Genomic DNA, 25,489 nt, shown 5'->3' with positions numbered 1-25,489 from the left:
ACACATGCAATCGTGAGCCTGCCAATGCTACCTTCATGCACTTGCTGTACGTGTTTGCACACATGGGGCAAGACTATAGCTATTATGGGGTGAATGGAGAACAGTGAGAGTGACTTCAATCAAACCCCCTTCTGTTTCTTACCTGGCTTCGCAAACGTGTGTTCATGATGTGTCACCATAGTAGCATTGCAGTAGCACCTTGTAGCTGTTTTTGTTGCAGTGCTTGCTGTTCGAGTGATTTATTCTAATCTAAGAACAAGTATGACGGCATACTCGTAGAATGTCGTCGAAGCATCGTGCCTGTCCTAAAACCGACTGCAGGAACTAGTTTCTGCCACCTTTGGGGTTCGTGAAAATGAATCTTGCTACGGAGAACTCTCCAGCAATTTTGCAGTGGACGAGGGGGAAACTGAGAAGTGAAAGGAAGAAACACATAGGTTCATTGAACTAATCAGCGTTTCTTCATCAGCGTTTACTGGCATCAAGGGTTCAGAGTTTGACAACATAAGAATCTTGAAAGCAGCACCGTTTAAGGAACTGCTTTAAGGAACTATCCCATTATTTTACAAAATATCTGAGTTGAAAGGACGTTATCTCTAAGCTCCATAAGCTGCCCCTTTTTATCGATGTATCAGCACGACTCGAAAAAATGGCCTAGATGAATGAGTCAACTATATTTTGCTGGTCCCATACATGCCAGAAAAATAATCCAGTAATTTTCTTTAAAGCTTTTTTGAGCCTTACTTATCCGCAAACGCTTTTAGTGAGCCTTACTTATCTGCAAACAAAGGGAAATGTATATAATGTGTAGGTGTGATCGCAAGAGAGTGGGAATTAGACGATGTGACATGGTTCCATGTGGTCCACTTGAGCAGCACATTGAAAGACTGACCGAAACTTTGGCAGACCCGCAGAAGCCAGCTGGCAGAAGTTGAGACCTGAGCCACAGGAAGCCAAGCAGCTTGTAACATACAAAAGCTGCCAGTCTTCGACCGATTCTTCGGCGGGCGATTTCTTCAAGGTCCACCCAAATGCTTCGGTGACAACTTCCATTGCCAGCATCGAGAAGACGTCCTCAACGTGAACAATACCTCCTCGGATGCACTGGAAACTCTTGGCGTGATACTCGGCGAGGGAGCGGAGGGTCAAGTTGTCCACGTCTTGGCCCGAGAAAGGAACGTGTGGCCACCACAGACCCGTGGAAAGTGCTGCGCCTATAGTGCCGTAGTTTGCGGCCGAGATAGAGTCCACAGCGTACAGTGGAGGCAGCAGGTACTCCGCGGGAAGCACCAACGTGTTGTGCTGCAAGTCGTACGTAACTCTCAACCCGTTGATCCCGACCATCAAGGCCCCATCGAAGTTCTGCGTTCCGAGCTTCCAGGATGTCTTGAGGACGCTGATGTAGTTGTCCAGAAAGCCACTGTTCATATCGGAGATTGCATCCAGGTGGCTATTTAGGCGAGGCAGACTTTCTATGTTGTCAGGGTATGCAATCCTCAAGTGCATTCCCTTCAACCGAGAGACCAGAGCGGACAACTGATGGCCGTTCGTAATTTCAAACTCGGCTTTGAGTATTGCCGCCTGGGATGCCAGGCGAATGCTGGCAAAGATGGCCTGAACGTCGTCGAGGACGGCGTTAGTCACATGATTGAGAATGCAAGGTAGCAGAGCTGCGGATTTACCGAGCAGCATCTGCATTGAATAGACGCAGATGTCATTGAGGGGCATGCCGGATGGCACGGGAAGGAAGAATGGCGCCATCTGCCGAGCGGCCTCCCAGGACAGGTACGCTGCGAGCTTGTCTTCCTGGATGGTGGTAAGGATGGTGTCGAGACAGGGCAACAGATTTGCACCTTTCAGGAGAAAGCTGTCTTCGGGAAAGTACGGAATTTCTGAACTGAATAGGTCCTGAGACAACGTGTCGGGGTTGACGTGTACCAGAAGCTTCTTGAACGCTGCAAAGGTGAGGTTTTCGGACCCGTTGCCCTTGTACGTGGTGTCGATTATTTCCCACACCAGCTCTTCAGTGGCCGCGATTTCATTCAAGGTGGTTGCATCTGTGGTCGAGTTTGTCTGTCCGCCTCCGATGAGCTGCTGCACGGAAGCAACAAAATCCCGGTATGGCACAGTCGGATCCAGCAGTCGTTTGCCCGACGTTTTCCAGACCCAGAAATTCTGATTCCAATTCAGTTGAAGGGTGCGATCTTCCCCTCCAGCTCCGGGAGAGGTAGAATGGTGAGAATCGAACTGGATGAGCAGACCCACGCCGAACCGAGCCGCCATGCTGAAGATGAGTTGGGAGAAATTGCGCGACGGCGGCTGCAGACCTTGATGTTGAAGAAATCTCAACAGGGACTCCTTGTCCGACTGTGTCCTGACACCAACGCAGGTCTTGTAGAAGGCGACGGTTTTTGCGAGTGCTGGGTTGTCTGCTTGGTTCTTGGCTGGCATGGACGACATACTGCTCTGCACCTGTTGCACCTCTAGCCTAGCACGAAGATGTCGGCCCCTGGGGTGGTCGTGCTGCGCGCACGTAAAGAAGTAGAGACTGGCGCAGGGGTTTGAACTCGTGTTCTGGTGAATGTTTGTAAGCTGGCGGATACGTTGACAGCTTCCACTGGAGCAAGAGCGGAAGGTGTCCGGTGTTCGACTGGTTGTTTCATTGGTTCCGGGTAGCGCACTTTTTGTGAAAGCCTTGAGTCCCACAAGCAAGACGAGTATGATGAGACCGGCGATGGCGCAGGCACACAGCCACTTGGTGAGCGGGACTTCTGGAACATCCAAACCACGATTCTGGAAGTTAATTTACATGCAGCAGATTAAATATTGCAGAGTATTCTCTACACGTCTATTTCTCTGTCGAAAACGGGCTTTTTATGGATTATTGCCATACTATGCTATCATGTTAAACCACATATGTCGAGCCATGTATTTAGAATGTTGAATCAAACAGCCCACCATTAGTATTTTAATACCTATTGCACCATTCCATTCTGAAACGGCGGGACCCTTAGGCCGTCCTTTATAGGCGGCAAAAATACCGCTTATAAATACGGAAAAAAAAAAAAAAAACACTTACAGATGGGGTTGTGGCAGGCTCAGTGCCAGAGCCGATGCGAGTGAACATGACCACCAAAAACTAAAGCTCCTGGATAAAATCAACGATCGAGGTTCGCTGAGCCCCGCTGAGCTATCCGCACCTCTTTCTCTTTCATGGGCGCAGCTCCTTAGGGGCTAGCCATGTCCGTAGGTCCGTCCGATGTCCGGCGTCGGGTGCTCGTGCTCACGAGGGCGTGAGCACGTGCTCGTGTAGGGCAAAAAACTACCGCATCTCCACGTGGTGAATGATGTTGATTGGGGCGAAGCTCTGGTGGTGCTTGTCCGCGTAGACGGTGAACCGCAGCATGCCGAGCCTTTCGTTCGTTTTCATCCATGTCAGAAAGAGAATGTATGCTATGGAACGTGGTTATATACGCATTTTACCGCAGCGTGACATAGATGAAAACGAACGAAAGGTTTGGCATGCTGCGGCTCAGCGTCTACGTGGAGATGCGGTTGTTTATGATTCCAATCCTGGTCAAGATAGCTGGGGAGAACCCAGCAATCCTGGCAGTGCCGCCGCGATGACCCCGCCCCGCCTTCCAGTGACGCCACTGATTCCGGTTTCAATCCCGTCCTTGCCCGCTCGATCTGATTGAGCATCGCGTACCGCTCGATGAACGTTAAAACCCCAGACGTGGGGTCGTACTAGTTTCTCTTTATGTGCGAGAGAAACTACAAGCACGATTGTGTTGTCCCGAACGATGCTCGCATTACACGCACGGGCGCGCGTGCTTCACGCGGAAAGCCCGGAGTGCTGCATAAATGGGATTGGTTTCGATGGCTAGTCCATCAACAGCACCGCGATTGTAAACTGCAATGAAAAGTGCTTCCGTTCCGTTTAGTCTGGAAGAGCCAAGCCAGTAGTACGTGTGTGGGAGTTGACGCGTTGACGTTTCGGAAAGACTCGCACCGGTGCGCCAGAGCCTGCGGTGCGCGCGCGTCAAGGCGTCAAGCCGGTCAAGCTTCACCAGCTTCACTGGCTTCACTGGCTTGACGTACTTCTAACAGAACCGTACCAACCGTACCACCGTACCGGCAAAAATTCAAAAATCGCGCAACAACAACAACAACAAAAAAGTACTTTTTTTCATTCATATTAAAAATAGCGCAAACGACCAACTTGCTCAGCAGACCAAGCTTTTACTTTTTTTATATTTTTACTGTAAAACGTCATCTAAAAATCTACAAAATACCAAAACCGAAAGTGACGTAATTTTTTTTTTTTAGCCAATCGGCGTTTCCAGTTTTACTGCCCCGAAACGCTTGTGACCGCTCGACGACGTCTGGAACGCGTCTCCGACTGGTGTGTTTACCGCGGCCAAAAAAGTGGTCCCTCGATTTCCGCCTGATGACGTCATAAAAGTGTCATGTTGTCGCCGGTCGCGACCCTGGCGGCGTCCCAACAGTTGTGGTATAAATGCCAGACGCCTGTTCTGCTGCAGGTCGCGTTCCATTGTGACAGTTCACGGAAGTTAGGGCAGCCGGAAGTTGGGACGCCTAAAGCGACGCCATGACGACAGCGACACTCGCGTTCGCTCGTGCTCTTCACCAGCAATTCTACGGCCAACCGCCAGGATCGCGACAGGCAACAGCATGACACTCGCGTCATTTGTTGCCACATTGGGACCACTTTTGATGTATGGGCGGGATAGGGCGCTAAACACACCAGTCGGAGACGCGGACGCGCTAGCGCGGAGCGGCATTTGCCAGGGGAAGGGTCTATAACGGACCAATCCAATCCAAAATCCAGGCGTCTGGCGGGATTTTCGCCAATTGTGGCAGACGTAGTTGACGTAGTTGACGTAGTCATATCGGTCGCGCGGTGATGGCTTCACGCCGATACCAACCGGGGGACCGGCTGCTAGGCAGGGAATCGGGAGACGCCCGGAGGCGATGGGAGTCGGACGGGTATGAATACGACATCTTTCCACAACTCCCTCCGCGAGAGGCCCACCCTCCGAAGCGATGGCGGTACCAGGAGCAAGACAGTCCGTCGACGTTGTCTGAGGCAGGCTGGGAAGCAGAAGACGCTTCGCAACGGCCTTCACAGCCCAAACAAACATCTTTCTGGTAAGCCCCCCCTCGTGGCGGACCTTTACGCAGCTTGCATCTTCTACCGAAGTGGGTACGGACGTAAAACATAGGCAGTGTCTATTCTGCCGGGACCCGGGAGAATTCGGAGTTTTCGTAGGTGAGTTTAGACCTCTCTCCACGCTCTCCGCAACCCGCTGCGATACGTACAAAATTATTTTTCTTGCAGGGTACTTCTGTTCTTTTAATACTTCTCGTAGTTGGTTGGCGTTGGCGCCGTCGTCGTTTGAACCGTGGTTTGAACGCACGCTTTTGAAACTGTGGGCCTGACTATAAGGTATGCATGGCTTACACTGACGTCACATCGCATGCTTTTGACCGCCATGTAAGAAGAGGAGAGGGAAGCTGCTTTTGTAAGAACTTCCTCAAGAACTGCACTCTAAGATTTGTAAACGTTTTAAACGATTTGTGAACATGAACATACAACTAATGTTTTTTGTGTTCATGTTCCATCCACCGAAAAGCACAGCAAAAGAGCCGAAGTATGCATCCAATCTAGCCACCCTGCTATCTCTTTCCACACAATAAAGTCCTACTCTGTTACCGTGGCAAAGTTGTGTCTTCATTGTGGAAGAATGTGCGAATGCAGCGTCTAAAGCCAGCAATGGGAGACGCCATTTAACGTGAATGCCGAGACGGTGGCCAAAGTCGGACGCGCTGGTGCGTAGATCGATGCCGACTGCGTAAAGCGGTTGCCTAGCGAACTCTTGGCAGTTTCGACGAGGCTTGATGCAGGATCGGACCCTGCACACCACACGGTATGTTTGTCCGCCTAGCTTGAAGCCCAAGCTAGCATTGCCGCATTGGTAGCAGGCGGCATTCGGAAAGTGGCGCAGCTGTAGCCAACTTCAGACGCTGCGTTCAAGCGCCCGTCTATTGACGTCCGGTGACTACAGCAGACGGACTTCATTGTGTAGACGGTGGTGTGGCGATATATGGTGCATACCTGGACCCTCTAGCCATGCTTTTCAATGGACTGAACGTGAATGAAAGGAGTAAAACCAGTACTTGCGGCAGATGGCCGATTTTCTCCAGCGCCTAACATTTTGACGTGCCCTACACTCTGTCTCACTAAAAACGTGCAGTACAGCCAAGGCTAAAAGGAAGAGAGTGTATGCCAACCTGTTCAAGAGGAGGGAAAGGAGGAACGGTAGAGAAGGGCTGGGATTCCCCCTTTGCTCCTTTCCCTCCTCTTCAACAGGTAGGGATACCTGTTGAAGAGGCTGCACTGCACAGTTTTAGTCAGATGGAATATAGATGAAAAGCTTGTTGTGTTGGCCATCCGACAGCTGACTTCATTTCCTGAAACTTAAAATATCAAACTGCCGAAAAAATTTTTTTTTTTTAATAACTGCAAAGTTTGTTACAAGTTACCTAGAATGCCACGGGAATGTGTTCTGTGTAAACCAACTTTACCCTAAGATTCCCCGAACCGGAGCGATGACCATTTGTGTTCGACGCACCGCGTGAAGTCCCAACCATCGTCTTTGATCCCTGTTTCTGCAGGAGCACGCCGAGCAGCCGCAAGCCCCCAACTCCGAGAAGCTCTGCCGCAAGGTCGTTCGAGGCGCGTTCCGTCCACGCAGAGCGCGAGCCCTCAGAATCTTCAAAGAGGGCAGACGTTCCCGAGGCGTTGACTTCGGGCGTTAGTCGCCGTCCCTCAACCCCGAGGAGTTTGAGGGCTTCACGCCGGTACCAACCGGGTGACCGGCTGCTAGGCAGCGAACCGGGGGACGCCCGGAGGCGACGGGAGCCGGACTGTTATGAATACGACATCTTTCCCCAACTTCCTCCGCGAGAGGCCCACCCTCCAAAGCGATGGCAGTACCAGGAGCAAGACAGTCCGTCGTTGTTGTCTGAGGCAAGCTCGGAAGCAGAAGACGCTTCGCGACGGCCTTCACAGCCCAAAGCAGCATCTTTCTGGTAAGCCCCCCTCGTGGCTGACCTTTACGCAGCTTGCATATTCTACGGAGGTGGGTGCGGACATAAAACATAGGCAGTGTCTATTCTGCTGGGACCCGGGAGAATTCTGAGTTTTCGTAGGCGAGTTTAGCCCTCTCTCAACGCTCTCTGCAACCCACTGCGATACTTAAAAAATGATTTTTCTTGCTCTTGGAACATTGTCTATAGTTAGTTCAGGGTACTTCTGTTAATACTTCTCGTAGTTGGTTAGCGTTGGAGCCGTCGTTGTTTGAACCGTGGTGTGAACGCACGCTTTTGAACCTATGTGCCTGACTATAAGTTATGCATGGCTTGCACTGACGTCACATTGCATACTTTTGACTACCATGTAAGATGAGAGGGAAGCTGCTTTTGTAAGAACTTTGAGTAACGGGTTAATTTTGGGAGGAAAATAGCGACGTCGGTGCAAATCCGGGAGGCACAAAAGAGGATCGTGCCAGGCATGTAGCCAGGGGAGGGCCCATGGGGCCCGGCCCCCCCCCCAAAATCTTCCATTTTGCTGGGAACTTCTCTCCCCCCCTCCCCCTCATACAGCATTTTGTCATGGGTGCCCCCCCCCCCCCCCCCCCCCCCCGAAACAAATTTCTGGCTACGTGCCTGGATCCTGCTAAGAGGGGAGCTCCTTCTTCCCCTCTTCTCTGGTGGTCATCGAACCGCTTTTTGAATGACGTCACGTGCAAGCCATGTATACTGGTTTTGCAAGGATGTGGGCGGCCACTGTCGAAGTGCAAGTATTTTTGACGGTCAGTCGGCTTTTGATAGAGTCGAGCGACTAGTTTTGTGCCCTCAACTATTACCCTGACGTCTAGACAATTAACTTCGGTTTTGGAATAATTGAGAAAAACTAATTAGAAGGGTCCACAAAATTAAAAACTTTGATGAAGCAAAGCAGCGCGTCCTCTTTGTGTGGCCAGATTATAAATATATCATCCATGAATCTCTTATAAAACATTGGTTGAAGGGGGCAGCTTGAAAGAAAATTAGATTCTAGATTGCCCATAAAGATATTCACAAATGGCCCCAAACTATGCGAATATCTTAACCCCAAAGAATTGGGCAACTTGTTGCTCGCTCTCCATGTTGTCTGACAAACCTGTCACATCGCGGCAACAGCAGGACAACATGGGCGGCAGAGAAAATGTTGCCTTGGTATGACAGCTTTCGGCAACAAAAACAGCCACAACTTGTGTTGGACAACATGTGTTGCCCTGATCGCTGGCTGAGCTAATTTCGGGCCGGCAACACGATAACACAGCTAGCTTCAATGGCTGAGCTAGTTCCCTTTCAATAACGTCTTACTCGAATAAAGGCTTCGATAACGTTATTATTAATCTAGCGGCGAAAATGACGTCACATGACTTTGTGTCAAGTGACCCATTAACAAATTTAGCGGGAGGAGGAGGAGCAGGGGCATACCCTTCCCTCCTCTTCCTTAAGAGCTGCACTCTAAGATTTCTAAACGTTTTAAACGATTTGTGAACATGAACAAACAACTAATTTTTTTGTGTTCATGTTCCATCCACCGAAAAGCACAGCAAAAGAGCCGAAGTATGCGTCCAATCTAGCCACCCTGCTATCTCCTTCCGCACAATAAAGTCCTACTCTGTCACCGTGGCAACGCAGTGTCTTCATTATGGAAGAATGTGCGAATGCAACGTCTAAAGCCAGCAATGGGAGGCGCCATCTTCCAGATGTTGTCTTCTAATGTGAATGCCGAAACGCTGGCCAAAGTCGGACGCGCTGGTGCGTAGATCGATGCCGACTGCGTAAAGCGGTTGCCTAGCGAACTCTTGGCGGTTTCGACGAGGCTTGATGCAGGATCGGACCCTGCACACCACACGGTATGTTTGTCCGCCTAGCTTGAAGCCCAAGCTAGCATTGCCGCATTGGTAGCAGGCGGCATTCGGAAAATGGCGCAGCTGTAGCCAACTTCAGACGCTGCGTTCAAGTGTCCGTCTTTTGACGTCCGGTGACTACAGCAGACGGACTTCATTGTGTGGACGGTGGCGTGGCGATATATGGTGCATAACTGGGCCCTCTAGCCATGCTTTTCAATGAACTGAATCAATCAATCAATCAATCAATCATTTTATTTATGGCCTTTAAGCCAACGGAGACCCTAGACAAAAAGCTGCCAGTGGCAGCTTGACGAGGTCTGGGGCCCGTCTAAAATTTGTCAGCAGGACATCCATTCAGAACACAGAAAGATATTACATGCAAAGATACGCTGAGTAATCACTTCATGCATTCAACTTCTAACAGCATTATACAAAAGAAAAAAAATAAGTTATTCGCAGAACCTGTGACAACTTGTGAATGTGAATGAAAAGAGTAAAACCAGGACTTGCGGCAGATGGCCGATTTTCTCCAGCGCCTAACATTTTGACGTGCCCTATACTCTGTCTCACTAAAACCGTGCAATACAGCCAAGGCTAAAAGGAAGAGAGTGTATGCCAACCTGTTCAAGAGGAGGGAAAGGAGGAACGGCAGAGAAGAGCTGGGATTCCCCCTTTCCTCCTTTCCCTCCTCTTCAACAGGTAGGAATACTCTTTTCTGTGTAGCCTTGGCTGTACTGCACGGTTTTAGTCAGATGGAGTATAGATGAAAAGCTTGTTGTGTTGGCCATCTGACGGCTGGTTTCATTCCCTGGAACTTAAAATATCAAACTGCCGAAAAAAAAATTTTTTTTTAATAACTGCAAAGTTTGTTACAAGTTACAAAGAATGCCACGGGAATCTGTTCTTTGCAAACCAACTTTACCCTAAGATTCCCCAAACCGGAGTGATAACCATTTCTGTTCGACACAGCGCGTGAAGTCCCAACCATCGTCTTCGGTCCCCGTTTCCGCAGGAGCACGCCGAGCAGCCGCAAGCCCGCAACTCCGAGGGGCTCTGCCGCAAAGTCGTCCGAGGCGCATTCCGTCCACGCAGAGCGCGAGCACTCGGAGTCTTCAAAGAGGGCAGACGTTCCTGAGGCGTCGACTTCGGGCGTTGGTCGCCGTCCCTCGACCCCGAGAAGCTTCGGCGCAAGGTCGTCGGCGGAACGACCTCCGCAGGCGGGACAAGAACCGTCTTCGCCGTCTTCCGGGGACGACGAGGGGCCCGCAGTGTCTGCGCCCAGCGTCCAGCGCCGTTCCGCAGGTGGGTCGTCGCGGGTTAGGACAGATCGGCTTGCAGCCCTAAAGGGGGACACTAAGGTTTGTCGCAAAACACAAAAGTACAGCCATGCGTGGCCTCTTTCTTCGTTGAAAACGCGAATGGGCATTGCGGCGCGCCCCTTTTCCAAGATGTCTCGTAAGTGGGGCGTGTCGAGACATTTGGTTGCTCTTTTAATGGTAAAAAAAGAATTGTTCCACACAATGACAATTTTGGGTTTTGTAAGATGCCCATAGTGCGCATGTGTTGGGTTCGCAGCATTAAACGACAGTCTCGAAATCCACTTTAGTGGCCCCTTTAAGGCTGGTTTGCACACTTGCATTTGCTTACGAATGAGTTCTTGTGATCTCTTACAACGAGCAGGGCTGTACATAGAAAGAGTTTGGTCAATGGGAGGACCCGATGGAAACCAGGGCGGAGCGGCGAAAGCTGCGCCCTGTGATGATTCTGCAAAATAAAAAGAACCGGAGTTAACCTTGAAGGAGGCGCGATCGTGGCACAGGTATTTGTTAGTTTCTGGATGATGCTGAGAGTGCATGAATGAATAATGGTAAGAGATTGATGGAGATAGGGAGTTTCAGGGTGCTGAGTGCCGTTAATTGAGCCAGAGAAGGTGACATTGACGAGAAAAGTTCTCTGAAACAGGAGGCGTAGCTGCGAATGTGGGGTGCGTGTTCAGGGTTAGGGTCCAAATTGCCACGGAGCTGTGTCTGCGGTCCCTTCCGTCCACTCGGCCGCGGCTGTGTCTGCAACCAAAAGAAAGATGAAGTGCATTCTGAACGTCGCATGCATTGCCTTTTCGGTTGCGAAGAGTTGCAAACTTCAAGTCTAGCATGCTGAAATGAAATACTCGAATACATCCTTACCCAGAAATTGTGATTGAAGGATATAGGTTAAGCTCATTGCCCCTGCTAGAGGAATATTCGTGAGTGGTGGTTGGTCACAAATGCTGTCAAGCAACGCGTCCAAGGTCATCGAACCAATTTCAACCAATGACGTGCTTTCATTCTCGCCCTATTCTTGCCAATTAATGCCTAAACTCTCAGCATCATGGCTCTGACGACGAGAGAAGGCAATGGCGACGTCTATGGGGTGGCCCCGGAATGCTCCTGACATCTGTGTTTCCTACTTGTTTTTCACATTGCTCGTTCTACACTAGCTTTGAAAAGTTTTGACTCTGTTATATGCGGCCATTTCTAATAGATAATCAGTGTTTGGTAAAGTACATCTGAAAAGTACTTTACGTAAAAAAGTAAGTTGGATGTTATGTACTTCAGGTAAAGCAAGAAGTACACCAAGCACAGCGTGCTTGAAGTAAAGTACAGGAAGTTCCCTAGAAACGAGAACCATGTTTTTCGGCTTGGGTAGACAAAAACTAAGCATCGCTGAAAGCTCAAACTTCGTGACACTGTGACGGTGGCTTTTGGGATAGAATGCAAAAGTTTGACACCGGGACATCGCCTGGATCAAAAGATTATTGAAAAAAACAAAAATTTCTCTAGGAGCCAAAGTCCAGCTAAGCTTTATGTTGTCAAAAAGAGAAATGACACTGGGTACCTGTAGTATCTATTTTAGTGAAAAAAACTTTTCAGCAAGAAAGAAAACAATATCTTCTTTCTTGCTGAGAAGTTTTTCTTTTTTTCACTGAAATAGATGTTACATGAGTGTCATTTCTTGTTCTAACAACATCATGCTTACGTAGACGTTGGCTCAGAGAAATTTTGTTTCTCAATTATCTTTTGATGAAGGTAACGTCATATTCTCAAGCTTTCACATTCTATCCCAACTGCCAGCATCATGTTCTCACGGAGTTTGAGCTTTCTTCGACGCATAGTTTAATTACCCGAACCAAAAAACATGGTGCTCGTTTCTCAAAACTCCCTGTAATATAAATAAATTGTACTTTCAAAGTAGAACACAAGCGCTTGTTAAAGGTATTGTCCGGTCGAAACCGGAAGTACTTAAGCTTTTGCGCTCGTTACATCAAGGAAGCTTTCATGTAACAAACGTCATTTTTATTTTGATAATTAATAATAATAATAATAATAATTTTTATTTTGATAATTTGTTAATTAAACCTTTCATGAGCGTAGGTACGAAACTGCACCTCGAATTTTGCCAGTGTCAATGGCTGACATCCGTAGGTGCTGAGTAACGTCACAAAACACATAGGTTTGTCGGATGGTCGGGATAACAAGCGTTGGTCGATGGATGTCTTGGATTTTGTTTCGAATAATATTCTCCTAGGCTGTACTCTACTGAAATACGGTTCTTTTAATGCAGTTCCCAAGCATGTGCAAGAAAAGTCACGCCTTTTAGCAGGATATTACTCGCAAACAGCCATAGGTTTCGAGCAAACGTATGCCGTTTTGCTGAAACACAACTGCAACGGCCACCGATCGAACTAGGGGCGCTTGCAAATCAAAGGCTGCAGATTTTGCCTCTGAAGTGGCATCTGGGTACACATGTCGGCGGATCCGCTGGAGCAATGATGAGGCTGCGGGTCATTTCCTTAGAGGCGACGTCCGCGGTTTGAAGGCAAATGGCGAATCGTTCAAATGCATGTCGTCACTTGACTTCGACGAGCTTAATGAATCGTAGTCATGCTCCATTTTCACACGCGGGTCAAACAGAATCGGGCTGCACGCGTTCTAAATACAACCTCTGGTATCGTTTCCAGGTGGCCTAGCTGCTGCTTTCGGTTTCGCTGCATAATCAAATTGACCCGATTTGGCCAAGGATTGAACGGACGTAGTTTGATGTCGTTGGCACAACGTCGCACCTCAGCTTACAAGCCTTTTGTCCGCTCAGAGTTCAGCTCGTAGCTGTCTTCTGCGAGATGATTGTTGCGTAAACGGGATCTCGATTTTGACGGGAACCTAGTCCCTACGCACGGCAACGATCCACTTTGCTCGTCACTGTACGTCTCGCGGAAAAGAGTGGAACGTCATGTCTTGGCTCGCAGGTGCTGCCCAGTGGTTGTGGCACCCAATTGCGCAACAAAAATTTCGCCCAACCACGAAACAAGTTGAGCACAACAACAAAAACGAAGCTCGTTTAGGCGTTCACTCGCAGGCAAACGACGAGACAGAAATGCTTGCTTTGTGTTTTGTGACATCAGAGCTTCAATGTTGCCAATGAAAGCAGCGTTTACGTTAGAATGCGATTGAAGCAGTATAAATTCAATTACTCACGCAGAGGGGCATATAAAATTCAGATATTGCACGTACGATGCATCTCGAGGCAGTAACAACGGTATTCAATTGTTTTCTCGAATACAAAATTTGACCGGACAATCCCTCTAGCCTTTCACGATGCCTTTATGTTCCCTTATTTTTAAACTGGTATGCATTGCCCCAGGGGTAATCAGAGATGCATCAGTTGATTTCAGCGGTGGTGGCGAACATTGGACGAAGTCAAGTAGCCACAGAGTAGTTAATTTACTCTCGCTGACAAACTATTTAACAGAATCAACTTGTAAGGCACTTATACCTTGTCTGTCTTCTAGCTACCATTACTTAGAGAAATGACCAAATCGTGCCACATAAGACGACAGCGCACTTTTACACAGCAAAACACCTTTTTTTTTCGTAGCCTTCGTAGCCTTCGGCGACTGCATCTGACTCTCCGCAGCCACCGAGCCACAAGCGAGGTCGGAGCAAGTGTGCATTGACAGTGCGTTGTCACGTGCCTCGGTCAGACATTCCAGGGGTCCTGATCTGGACACTCGGCGAAAAAGTCGGCAAGAAATCTGGCGGCTGTGATTGAACGGTCCCAAGGTCAAGTGCGACGTTGACCAATAACGTCCACAGGATTTCTCGCCGACTCTTTCTCCAAGTGTCCAGGTTAAAGGGGTTATGACACGAAAATTAAACGAATAGATTATTCTTGAAATGAAATGCTCATAGTCTGCCTAGTATATACACCAAGTTACGCAAATTTTAGAGCTCTGGTAATAGCAATATTCAATTTACGAATTTTTATCATTTCCATCTGGCAACCAGGCAACACTGCCCAAGTTAGTCACACCATGGTGTCCTTAAACCACGTGACCATGAACACTCTCTCATTCTAGGCGCCCCCATGATCGCCGAAGCTCTCCTCGTCGCGGTACGATCGAAACCGCTCACGCAACTCGGTAACCCGAAAGCTATTCTCACTCTCGCTCCCGGCCCGTCGACCTTCCACCCTGCATGCGCCTGCGAGATATTCCCGGACGACGGTGATTACGGCGAGTTCGTCTGTAACTCGTCGTTGCTGAAGCTGGTCGCCAGCGGGTCGCAGTGAAAAAGGAACAGCTTCCAACACCTCTTGATAGCAATCACTCTCATCGCTGCTGCAATCAATGCCGAACACTTCGACAAGGCGAGCGATGCAGTAGACGTAATCGTCACGGACCACATGCTCGAAACGTGGAAGGTAAACAAGGAAACTGAGGCTCGATGCGCCAAGAGAGCCAAGTCTGTGAATGCGTGCAAGGAGACACCGCGCTGGAGGCTGGCTACGTAGCCAGCCTCCAGCTCTGCCCGGATCTGCCCCTCCCTGGGGCCCGCATATAAATTGGTTTATTCACGAAACTATCACGCCATTTTCAACACAAATTCAGCAGGATTATAGGAACATGCAATGGGTCCTAGCAGTATAATTATCTCATTTTATTTTTGGCGTGTCATAACCCCTTTAAAGGGAAGCTACGGAGCTTCTTGGAAAAAATGAGTTAGAAGTGAATTCTAGTGTATTTTTACCCCGTGAACCCGAATACCCAAACCATTTGCTGCGCAATTATTGTTAAACGCGAGAAAAACGCGAAAGACAGTCGCTGTCCGTGACGTCATCGACGGCTCTTTAGGCTGCCCAAGGCTAGGGAGGCGGGGCTTCAGCCCTATATTGAAATTGCTCTTGTGGCTCTCCGGCACGTCGCATTGAAATATAATTTTGATATCTGTTATTCTAAAGGCCAAATGAACGCAATTCATGCGTTTTTTCTCAAATGTAGAAGTGCCCCATCTTCCCTTTAAGGCCCCAGTTGGTTCGCCGGGGCCTTAGCTTATGTCGTTTGTCAATTCATGCCAAAACAGTTCCCAAACGTGAATTTGCGAGACTGCCTTACCTCAAACAAAACACTAAAAGAAAAAACTCTTTATCCTTATTTTTTATTATTTTTTTTGTTTTTGTTTTTAGGTTTTTTGGGTTTTTCTTACTTACCTTAACCTCTCTTTAGGGGCCAAACCCACGCCAGAAAGACGTCCGCCGACCCCGGCGCACCAAGCTCCCGCACAGCCATCGGCGGCGGCACGCCGAGCTCCAAATCCACCGGCACCGGAGCCTTCGGCATCAAAGGGACCCGGCAGGAGGCGAAAGTCTACCTCTCCCAGGAAGGTAAGTGGCCCTTTCCTCGCAGCCTTTGCGTGGGTGCCGCCATCTTGCAAAATACGGCCACTAAAGCCGCTCAACTAGATGTGCCAAGAGTAGGAGGAAAAGGACCCACGCATCCCGGCCGCTTCGGTATGGCGGGGCGGCGCAGACGCGGGCGTCGGAGGTACCGGAGGAAGGTGCCGACAAGCCCGTGTAGCCGGCAGCTCCTTAATGTACGCGGAGAAGCGGCAGAACGTCGCCGGTGAGGTCGAAGCTGCCCTCTTTTCAAACCTGCCATGCAAAAAAAAAGAAGTCAGCGTTGTTTATGCCATGAAAACAAAGTCGACCAGAGCTCCAACGACCTCCAGTCGCTGCAGAAAAAAGCGCACGGCTAACCCTCCGTCTGCTTTCTCTCCCCTCTTCTTTGCCGCCGTCTTTATCGTCCCTTTTCTCGGGACCGGCAAAGTCGGCGCTCACGATTTTTCGTGCTCTGCTCCCATCTTTACCCACCCGGTTGCATGGGTGCCGCCATCTTGAAACTGTGCGACGCGGGCGCCGAAGCCGCCGAAGGAGCGTCGCTCATGAGTAGCGACGTTTCCCCGGCTGTCTCGCGGGCATCATTAATGGTACCCGGCAACAGCGGGTGTAATGGTTACAATGGAGAGATGCAACTTCCTGCGATTTTTGTACGGTGTGTGGGGCACCGTGCAATCAATCGCGTCGTTGCGTAGGTGTAAATGAACGCCATTTGGAAGTATTTAGTGCGTGGATTTTAAACAGGTTAAAAGATATATATTTCAGGCGTCTGGGAGGACTTGCACCAAATCGTAGAAGAAAGAAATGGGGCACTTTCCAATTCACAACTCGGCCCTGAAAGGAATAACTGAAGTTTGCTAATTGGTCTTAATTGACCGAATAATTGGCCGGATCGAGAAAAATGTGGCAACTATGTTAAGGCGCTTGCTAACGACGTACAGTTGGTTTTACTTCCCTGGAGGACTCCGTTTGCTTTTTTTAAAGTTTGATGCAAGTAATCTGGGACACCCTGTAGACATGGTCTTGATGTTCTCTAAAAAGCATTAAGTGGAAGGGTTTTTAAGAATCCCCTCTCCCCAAAGAAGTTAATTTTATTATCTCGCAACTGTTTTCAGCTACGGCCCGCCACGGACCATAAATACTGCTCAAACAAACGAGAAATCGCATAATTTTAAGAAATTGTAGCAGACGGGTAACTTGTAGTTGTCGATTGCGTGCACGAACTTCGCATTTTACTCCCACCGCCCTGGTGGGAGTAAAACAGTTCCCCAATTGGCGCATTTACCGCGTCACAAGAAAAATGGTCCCTCGATTTCCACCCGATGGCATCACAGAAGGGCGGTGTCCCAGAGGCGGTGTGTTCATTGCCACTTCAAGACCACTTTCGGTGCGCGGGCAGGGCTTGCTCCGCTTTTGGCGGGGCTCTCTTGCAGAGACGTAGCGCACAACAACATTCATGCCGTCGAGGCGCAAGACATGTGGAGGGTTCCTCCCGGCAGTGTCAGTGCAAAGCAGTATGCAATGCATTCTGTGTTACCTATGGCACAACAATGCAAGAAGAGCTTTTTTTTTGTTTATTGGTATTGATTTGCCTAACCGCAAAAATTGCTAGAGTTCTTTTTTTGAAGGTGCGAAATGCTTTTCAACGGAGCTCCACCAATTGCAAGATTTCGCCCATCCGTCTGCCCGTCGGTGCATTTCCCGCCAGGTTTAGCGGTAAAATTATTAAATGTATAGCTTCTTTCCGAGACGACCATTAAGTGTCTTCTAAGCAAATTTAATGATTGCTCCTGAAATACCCAGGGTGTCGAACCGGAACCGAACCGAAAACCGGAACCGAACCGGTATTTTTTCCGCAACCGAACCCGAACCATTATATTGTTATCGCGATGAACCCGAACCGGAACTGAACCGGAAAAAAAATAACGGTTACCGGCTCATGTCAAAACGGTTCGGCCACGCGCTGTTGACAATGAATGTGCTATCAATGCCATTTGTTTTTTAAGTGCCGTCAACTGACACACACCCTCGCTTACATATTTTTCTTCTCCACTCAGTCTTAGGAATATAAACGCTGCATCCATGAATCTTGACATAGGAACCAGTATTGCGCTGGTCGCGGCTTGCACGGAAGAAAGAAACATGGAAGGCTGTGCAAAAAAAAAAAAAAAAAAACGCATCACGGGATTTCATTTTCCTACAATCTCGTAAATCCTAAATGCTGCTGTGTGCTCATTCCATAACACGTTTCTAGAACGCGCGAGTTCTTGAAGCTTGCTTCCATCGGAATGAGAAAAGAAAAGGCTGTGGAGTTTGATAATGTTTGAGGGAGAGAAAGAAATTTGATTTACAGTTGAAATGAGCATTCATGAATTATATCTGCTCTTCGCTGCCCCAACCACCGGTCAGAGTATATCGAGCTATGAAGTGTCAAGATTTACATGCCGTATTTTTTCGTACCGGAAACTCGATAAATGCGGGGAAAAAAAACGGGGATACAAACCCTAGTCGCTCTCGGAGAAGCGAAGCTGCGCGGACTTTCGAATTTGACAAAGGATCTGCCGAGCTTCTGTTGCTTCCGTCGCCTGCCCAGCGTAGTCATGGGACTCAAGCGGGCGCGCGCGCTCATACCAACGCTCAGCAGTCGCTGGAGTTAGCGCCCGTGACAGACAGCCCTGTCATCAGACAGTCGTTGTTTGCCGCTTGCATTGGCTACAGGCTTTTATAAACGTTATGCACTACTAGTTTCGACTACTTTTCATTTGTTTTCACCGGTGTCCGTATTATACATGAATAAACGCGCCAGAGCGAATCGAATTCTACGTACGTTTGCCGTGACCCGTACACCTTTGGGGTGTGCACCCTCCTCTTTTTTTTTCCTCTCACAAACACGCCGTTTGTCTGTACTTATTTCGCGCTGGCTTTCCGACGATGTTTTATTTGTAATTTATTTTGATGTTGCAATTTGTCATTTATAATTTCCGAACCGGTTCGCGGATCGAATTAATCGAACCGGAACTGAACCGGAACAAAATAAATTTACCTGAACCTGAACCTGAACCGAACCCGTATTTTTTTCGGTTCGACACACTGGAAATACCGCATTTCATGGAGCGTAAGACTTTAGAAGAAAAAAAAGTCGCCATCAGCTTTCTTTTTAAAAATGGCGGTTGACACTTTAGCCCGGTGGAGGCCAATCGGCAGGAGCTAATCAGCGCGGTTGCCACTCCTCTTCTGCCCAGGGCAATCAAAGGTCGAAGCATCGCACCCCACCCTGGCTGAAGAACATCCATCACCTCCAGAGGACTACGCGGCTCCTCATTCCGCGGCTGTCGTTTGCGCGGGTGGTGAGGGAAATACTGCAGGGTTTGGCCCCCAGTCGCTCCGACCACTACTACATGCAGGGGCTCGCCTTGCAGGCGCTACAGGTGGGCCTGCCTCGTCTTTTGGTCGTTGTCGTGGCGCCCCGTCGGCAACGACCCGCGTCGTCTGTCCGTCGATGTTGGCCCACATACCGTAAAGTCCTGAGAGATAGCCCACCTAAAATAGTTAGAAAATTGTGGTGAAATTGAGGGGTGGGCTAACTTTTGGTGTGCAGTCGAGGCAAGTTGAAAAAATGCTATTTTTTTATTGTGTGTCCCTGGCAAAGTTGTCATCGCGGCAAGGGGCAATGAAGCAAAGATGACTGTACTTTCCAATCAGCAGTGTTCGCTTACATCTCGCCATAGCTAACTAGACGCATTTATGACACGGTCATCATTGACCCGAAACTATGATTACCATTAGTGGGCTATCTTTCGGTGTTTCAAATGAAATAGCACTTCGAGCCAGAAATGGGGATGGGTTACCCTTCTCGGGTGGGGCATCTCTTCGGATTTTACGGTAGTCCTTTTTTTCGTCAATACATGCCTATTCAGTCGTAGGTCAGGTAGGCCTGTGACTGAATCGATTTACGTGACCTATTTAGTCGGTACCACTGCTAGCCTTGGGTCTTCGGCATACGCCGCTTGGCGAAACACGACCGCACGCCGGCAGGATGCTTGTCCAGATCGAAACGGGCAGGAGTGGGGAGGATCACAAGAACCAGGAACCTTGGGTCTTGCTGTGTGAGCTTGCGCTCTACGCTCTCAGAGCCGTCGTGCACTAACAGACCCGACCGCCGGTCCTCCATTACATGAAAGAGCAGTGTCTTCCCTTTAAAGAGGCGGTGAAACAATTTTCTAACTTTGGCCAATTATATGTGGGAATTGGTTGAGGCCACCCATAATACGAGGAGCGGGAACCCTTTCTTTCTTGCGTGCGCTAATTTTTAATCTACAGAGAGATTGAACAAGTAGAAGTGGTTCGAATGAGGTTCCGTGTCGTCTTTGGGACCAGCAGCCTTCCCTTCACGTTGGTCAACTTTTCAAGGTCACGCTTGCCATCGTTGAAGGTGGGACGGCTTGCTGCAGGGAAAGACGTTAAAGGTACCGAAGGAGAAGAAACGGTTTCCCTTATTTCCAATAGATGGATAGATAGCGCCGCAAAAACCCGCGTACCGCGAAAAAGGTCACGCCATAGTTCCGATGACAACCACACAAAACTGCAAATTAAAAAAAATATGGTTTTGTTTTTTGCAATTGCAGTAGAATATCGGTGATATGAATCTCGAGGGATTGCAGGAAATACATGTGTCGTCCAATATTTATACTAACAAAAAACAAGTCACATAACTACGTGAAAGCAAAGGGGCAGCTATACATGCAATTCATTGGTCACACACCCATCTAAGGAAGTCGGTAATGTTCTTCCGAGTCTTCTTTTTTTCGATGTCACCCAAACGGCACTTTTAGAACACGGAAGAACGAGCGTACCTGTCGTCGCCGTCGTTGATCTCGGCCTCACTATGCGGCGCAGCACATCGAGGGCATGCAGTGTCTCAGCAGTCGCCGGTGGCTGCTTGTCATTAGTTTACGTCGCCGTCATCATCTCCGCTACTTGACGTCCTTGCGGTGCCGTCACTTCGTCAGCGATTGCCTTGGCAAGCGAGGCTGTCATCTGCGGTAATGAAATCAAAGGCCGATTTCTCAGCACAAAGCAGGTCTCCGTCCTCAATTCTCAAGTTTTCCTCTGGTTCCGGAGGAGCAGCCACTGTAGGATTTGTAAATTGACACTTGCGAAAGCCGTTAGATAAGCGTTGATTCGACGATCAAAGTCAAATCTGAACGTCATTTCTCACATTCACTCGAGTCAGTCAGAGTTGCTGAAACCCATTTATCGCGTGGCAATAAATATAAAGCAGCAACCCTGGAGTAAACGAACGCGAGTTACTCCAGCAAGCCAAATTCTCATCACGTGACAACACAGAGCAGCGCTGGATGTGGGTATGTTTTCGAGTTTTGGAACGCACATACGGTTATCGGGATTGCATGGTGCGTATGTAGAAAGAACGGCGAGAGAAGTGACTCAAAAAGCCTGCTACAGTCGTAGAAGCCATCAACGTTTAGATACCCCACAGGATGTGTAAACGTTGATGATCGTTCACATGATCCACCGCGGCCGAGAAAGCATTCGGAGACTATCCCGAAACGTAATAGATAAGTCTTAACGAACTTCGGCCGGGAATTTCGAAAAATTTGTATCGTACCGAAATTCGGACGAACCGTCGTCGTATCATCGAGATTCTACCGTATGCAGCAAATTTGCAGCATTTTGAACGAAGGTGGCACATTTTCTCCTCTTGTGTCAATAGAAACGATATAAAAAATGCGGGCCGTAAATTTTTCAACATTAAAATTGTGAGACTGTCCCAGTTCTAACGTGTTGACTCGATTCGTCGGCGTTTGACGGGCGTCGCCTCTTTTCCAGGAGGCGTCGGAGGTCTTCGTGATGAACTTCCTGTCTGCGAGTTACCAGTGTTCCCTCCACGCCAAGAGAAAGACCCTGATGAAGCAAGACATGATTTTCCTCCAGAACCTCCTCAAGGCCTTCGGCGCCTCCCTCGCCACATCCTTCTGAAGCCGCCCACTTCCTTCAGACGCCGACGGTGCTCTGTACATAGCTTCATTTCTCCGACATTGTAGATAGTTTGCTTTTCATCGTTGCATTTCCAACACTTTGTTCGCCCCCAAGCTGACAGTGCGGTGGAAGCTTGTCGCCGCACTGTCGGCTCGGGGACGAATGTGCGATCGCGGGCCCAAGAGGCAGGAAAGCGCCGCCTCGCAGGTTCAATCGCATTTCAGATTTTTGCGTCCGCGGCCATGTGCGGACGAATTCATTCACTCGTCGACAATCTCACTCTCTTCCTCCTGTCTTTTTAGTGTTTTATCTGTCAACTCTTGCTTTTTGCTTTTCAACGACAAAGTTGCGTTTGCGATGTTAGCGGACACGCGACCCGCGTTCGCCAACGCGTCAGGTTTTTTTGCGGAGGACGAGCGTTCGGAAGCGTCGCCTCGCAGGTTCGATTGTGTTCCGGTTTCTTGCGTCCGCGGTTGTGTGTGGACGAAGTCGTTCGCTCGTCGACATTCTCACTCTCTTCCTCGCGTCTTTTTAGTGTTTTAACTGTCAACTCGTGCTTTTTGTTTTTCGACGACAAAGTTGCGTTTGCGTCTTTACCGGACACGCAACCCGTGTTCGGAAGCATGCGACCTGCTCCCACATAAAGTTTTCTGCGAGCTCTATCGACAACATTTTTTTCAATGGTACTGAACTTACCGGATGTTCTTTAGCAAATGCCTTTAACGAATGCGAGCTCTATCGACAACATTTTTTTCAATGGTACTGAACTTACCGGATGTTCTTTAGCAAATGCCTTTAACGAAATAAACCAGTTAGCTGAGTTTGAGACGTTCTCTGTGTCTGTTCCTTCTACTGAAAGTTCTTCCGATTTCTTCCACCGCAGTCTCAGGTGTAATACGACATGATTAGCTACCACCAGCTCGCCTGCACTCTCACCGTCTTTTCGCCTTTAACGAGCATTTTATCAATATTGCAAGTAATGATGTGACTCTACATTCTTCTGCTTTTAGCGACAAAAGAAACAATGACTCCATATTTTTAGGGCCGGTGGTCGAACCAGAAGTAAATTCCATAATTTTACAACTAAACAATAGTGGAAGCTGTGACGCGGATGGTATTCAGGTAAGATGCGTCAAGTATGTTGTTCACTTGATAGCGTCGGCGTTATTTCATGTTTTTAACCTCTCTTTATCCACGAGCGTATTTCGGAAGAAAATGCAGATAGCTAAGGTGTTAGTATTGTATAAAAAGAAAGCGTAAACGAAATGGGGGAATTATCGGCTTGTTTCTATACTCCCAGTTTTCTCTAAAGCTCTCGAAAAAATACTTTATACTCGAATTATGACGTTTTCAAACAAATATAACTTAATAAATACCTCACAGTTTGGATTTATGAAAAATAGGTCTACCGAGGCTGCCTTATTATCTATAAAAGAATTTATTCTCCAAAACTTCGAAGAAAGAAAACTGGTTCTCGGTGTGTTTGTCGACTTCTCAAAGGCGTTTGACTGCCTTAATCATAAAATACTTCTAGCAAAATTAGACACTTACAGTTTCCGAGGGCATGCCTTGCAGCTAATAAAGTCATATCTGGAGCATCGATTGCAATACGTCTCTATCAATGGAAACTCCTCTGTTACCAAACCTATTTACTCAGGTGTACCGCAAGGTAGTATACTGGGTCCCTTTCTCTTTAACATATACATAAATGACATAATCAATGTAGATTCAGAAGCGAAATTTGTAAATTATGCTGACGACACAAGTATATTTTTCTCTGCAGAAAATACCGACTTATTAATCGATAAGGCGAACCGAATGCTTTCCGGGTTGAATTTGTGGAGTACATATAATGCGCTTCAAATAAACACAGAAAAATCAGAAGCAGTGCTCTTTCGCCCTAAAAACAAAATAATCAACATTACGAGAGATCTTAGTTTAGACTCAACCAAGATTGAGATTGTAAATTCCTTTAAAATTCTAGGCGTCATTTTTTCGGATAATATGTCGTGGGATGAACATGTTAACTACCTTATTACAAAGCTGTCTAGAACTGTCGGCATGCTAAACCGCCATCGTAATACCTTATCGATACACGTCAAGTTACTAGTTTATAATTCCTTGTTCTACTCACACTTAAATTATTGTAATTTAGTTTGGGGTACCGCAACTTCAACGAATCTTGAGAGGATACATTTGTTACAAAAAAAAAAGCAATAAGAGCCATAGCCGATGTCTCATTTCAGTCGCATACATCCGACCTATTCAAAAAGTTCCGCATTATCAATGTGCACACTTTGTACTCTTACAGGCTGAGTACAAGCCTTAAGATAGAGCTAATTAGGAACACAAACTTTCTAGTAACCCTTGGCCGCCTCTCCAAAAATATTATTATTTATCCTACTCGTGGCGCTGAATGTTGGGGGGTGGTCACGCCAAGAACAAATTATGTTACTCAAATGCTGAGGCACAATATTCCTAATTTAATAAATCGTAATGAATCGGAAAACTTTGACTGGAATAAAATGTCAATAGGGGAAATCCGTTCATTATATATTATGGGTAGTCATGATAACTAGTTAAAATCACTGTTTTCGTATTTGATTATATTGCTTTATCTGCCATGGTGAATTTTTGCGTATTGCATCCTCTGGTGTGTGTGTGTGTGTTTTTTTTTCTCTTTTTTTGTTTTTTGTTTTTCCTGTTGTGTTCCGTCGCCGTGCACTGTAAATAGTCAAGGGCTCGTCAAGCTGTGTATGCAGCTTTTTCCCTTGGTCGCCGCCATCGAGTGTGATGGAAATAAGATATATTATTATTATTATTATTTGTCCGTTTTCGTATTGCGCCTAAAGTTCAAGCACTTTTCCCTCTTTTTTTTTCTTTTTTTTTTTTCTTGCGTCTTTCAGCATATCACTTTTAATGTTTGTTTGTTTTTATTTTCAATAAAGTTTGTCATTTTAGAGATTAGGGCTAAGGTGTTTGAATCGGCATCCCGATTTCGAACGGAGGTCACGGTATCAAGAAAGGGAGGGGTTTTAGGCCTTGTCAGTTGGTGAACTGCTTCCATGAGACAGTAGGTTGCGTGCAAGCACTGTGATCGAGCAATTTGACCATATGGGACATGTTTGCGTAGTGTTTTGTGACTTTTTTTTTTCTAGTGTATCTGAAGAACACTAGGCACGTTTCTGCTTTAGTTAAAGGGTCATGATGCAAAATCTTGAAAATTTTTAAGTTATTCGCAATATGAAATCATTCCAAGCGACTTAGTGCTCGACCTTTAAGGGTTTCAAGTAACTTGAAAATGACTGTTTTTTTTTTGTTTTTTTGCTTTTAGTTGAATTGGATAATGATCAGGAAGTTTGACATCTGATAGAAGTGAACTGAATGCCTAAGAATACTAGGATTCTGTGTTGTCGAATAAACCCAGAAAAACGCCCACCCATAAAATTTTTGTCAATTTGGATTTATTCGCTAAACTATATTTCAATCTCCCAATGCAAAAAATATAAAAAAGACGGTAATATACAACTATAAGTTTGGTAAGTGTTGAAGGTCAATAGTCCTAAAAAATGTGGCCACATCTCCACGTGGTGAATGATGTTGATTGGGGCGAAGCTGTGGTAGTGCTGATGATACTGATTTTATTGTTCATAGGTACTGCTGATGGTGCTGATATTTTTTTTATTGCTCATAGGTAGTGCCGAGCTCCGGGTAGCGTTTCGACTTCATTATTGCTGCTTTATGGTCGGTGACATGCAGAGTCAGTGGCTCTAGCGGATCAGCTTGGATCC

The 25,489-nt window shown here is 47.5% G+C and overlaps 2 protein-coding genes across 2 annotated transcripts; one reads left to right on the top strand and one right to left on the bottom strand.

Annotated features, from left to right (window-relative positions):
- Positions 1 to 448: 448 nt before the first annotated feature.
- Positions 449 to 3,258, bottom strand: LOC8039807. The gene is made up of 2 exons (XM_029976873.4): positions 3,080 to 3,258; positions 449 to 2,793 (listed from the first exon to the last, which is right to left on the bottom strand). Exons 1-2 carry the CDS (start codon positions 3,125 to 3,127, stop codon positions 835 to 837), a joined length of 2,007 nt encoding a protein of 668 aa, XP_029832733.2. The 5' UTR covers positions 3,128 to 3,258; the 3' UTR covers positions 449 to 834.
- Positions 3,259 to 4,760: 1,502 nt separating this feature from the next.
- Positions 4,761 to 23,526, top strand: LOC115328901 (serine/arginine repetitive matrix protein 1-like). Its single transcript, XM_040206583.3, has 6 exons — positions 4,761 to 5,172; positions 6,700 to 7,116; positions 10,006 to 10,295; positions 15,532 to 15,689; positions 18,944 to 19,129; positions 21,549 to 23,526. Exons 1-6 carry the CDS (start codon positions 4,928 to 4,930, stop codon positions 21,696 to 21,698), a joined length of 1,446 nt encoding a protein of 481 aa, XP_040062517.1. The 5' UTR covers positions 4,761 to 4,927; the 3' UTR covers positions 21,699 to 23,526.
- The last annotated feature ends 1,963 nt before the right edge of the window (positions 23,527 to 25,489 follow it).

The sequence above is a fragment of the Ixodes scapularis genome, unplaced genomic scaffold (assembly GCF_016920785.2).
Source record: "Ixodes scapularis isolate PalLabHiFi unplaced genomic scaffold, ASM1692078v2 PGA_scaffold8__174_contigs__length_109621045, whole genome shotgun sequence".
NCBI classification, from domain to species: Eukaryota; Metazoa; Arthropoda; class Arachnida; order Ixodida; family Ixodidae; genus Ixodes; species Ixodes scapularis.
The sequence above is the reverse complement of the archived record's forward strand: the minus strand, read 5'-3'. Positions and strand labels throughout refer to the sequence as shown.

What these genes read in the sequence shown, in the direction of transcription:
- LOC8039807 (XM_029976873.4), bottom strand. Translation starts at nt 3,127, where the DNA reads ATGTTCACTCGCATCGGCTCTGGCACTGAGCCTGCCACAACCCCATCT. An exon ending in AGCCTGCCACAACCCCATCT is followed by an intron (nt 2,794 to 3,079) that starts GTAAGTGTTTTT and finishes ATTAACTTCCAG; the next exon opens with AATCGTGGTTTGGATGTTCC.
- LOC115328901 (XM_040206583.3), top strand. Translation starts at nt 4,928, where the DNA reads ATGGCTTCACGCCGATACCAACCGGGGGACCGGCTGCTAGGCAGGGAA. An exon ending in CCCAAAGCAGCATCTTTCTG is followed by an intron (nt 7,117 to 10,005) that starts GTAAGCCCCCCT and finishes CCGTTTCCGCAG; the next exon opens with GAGCACGCCGAGCAGCCGCA. An exon ending in CGTCCAGCGCCGTTCCGCAG is followed by an intron (nt 10,296 to 15,531) that starts GTGGGTCGTCGC and finishes ACCTCTCTTTAG; the next exon opens with GGGCCAAACCCACGCCAGAA.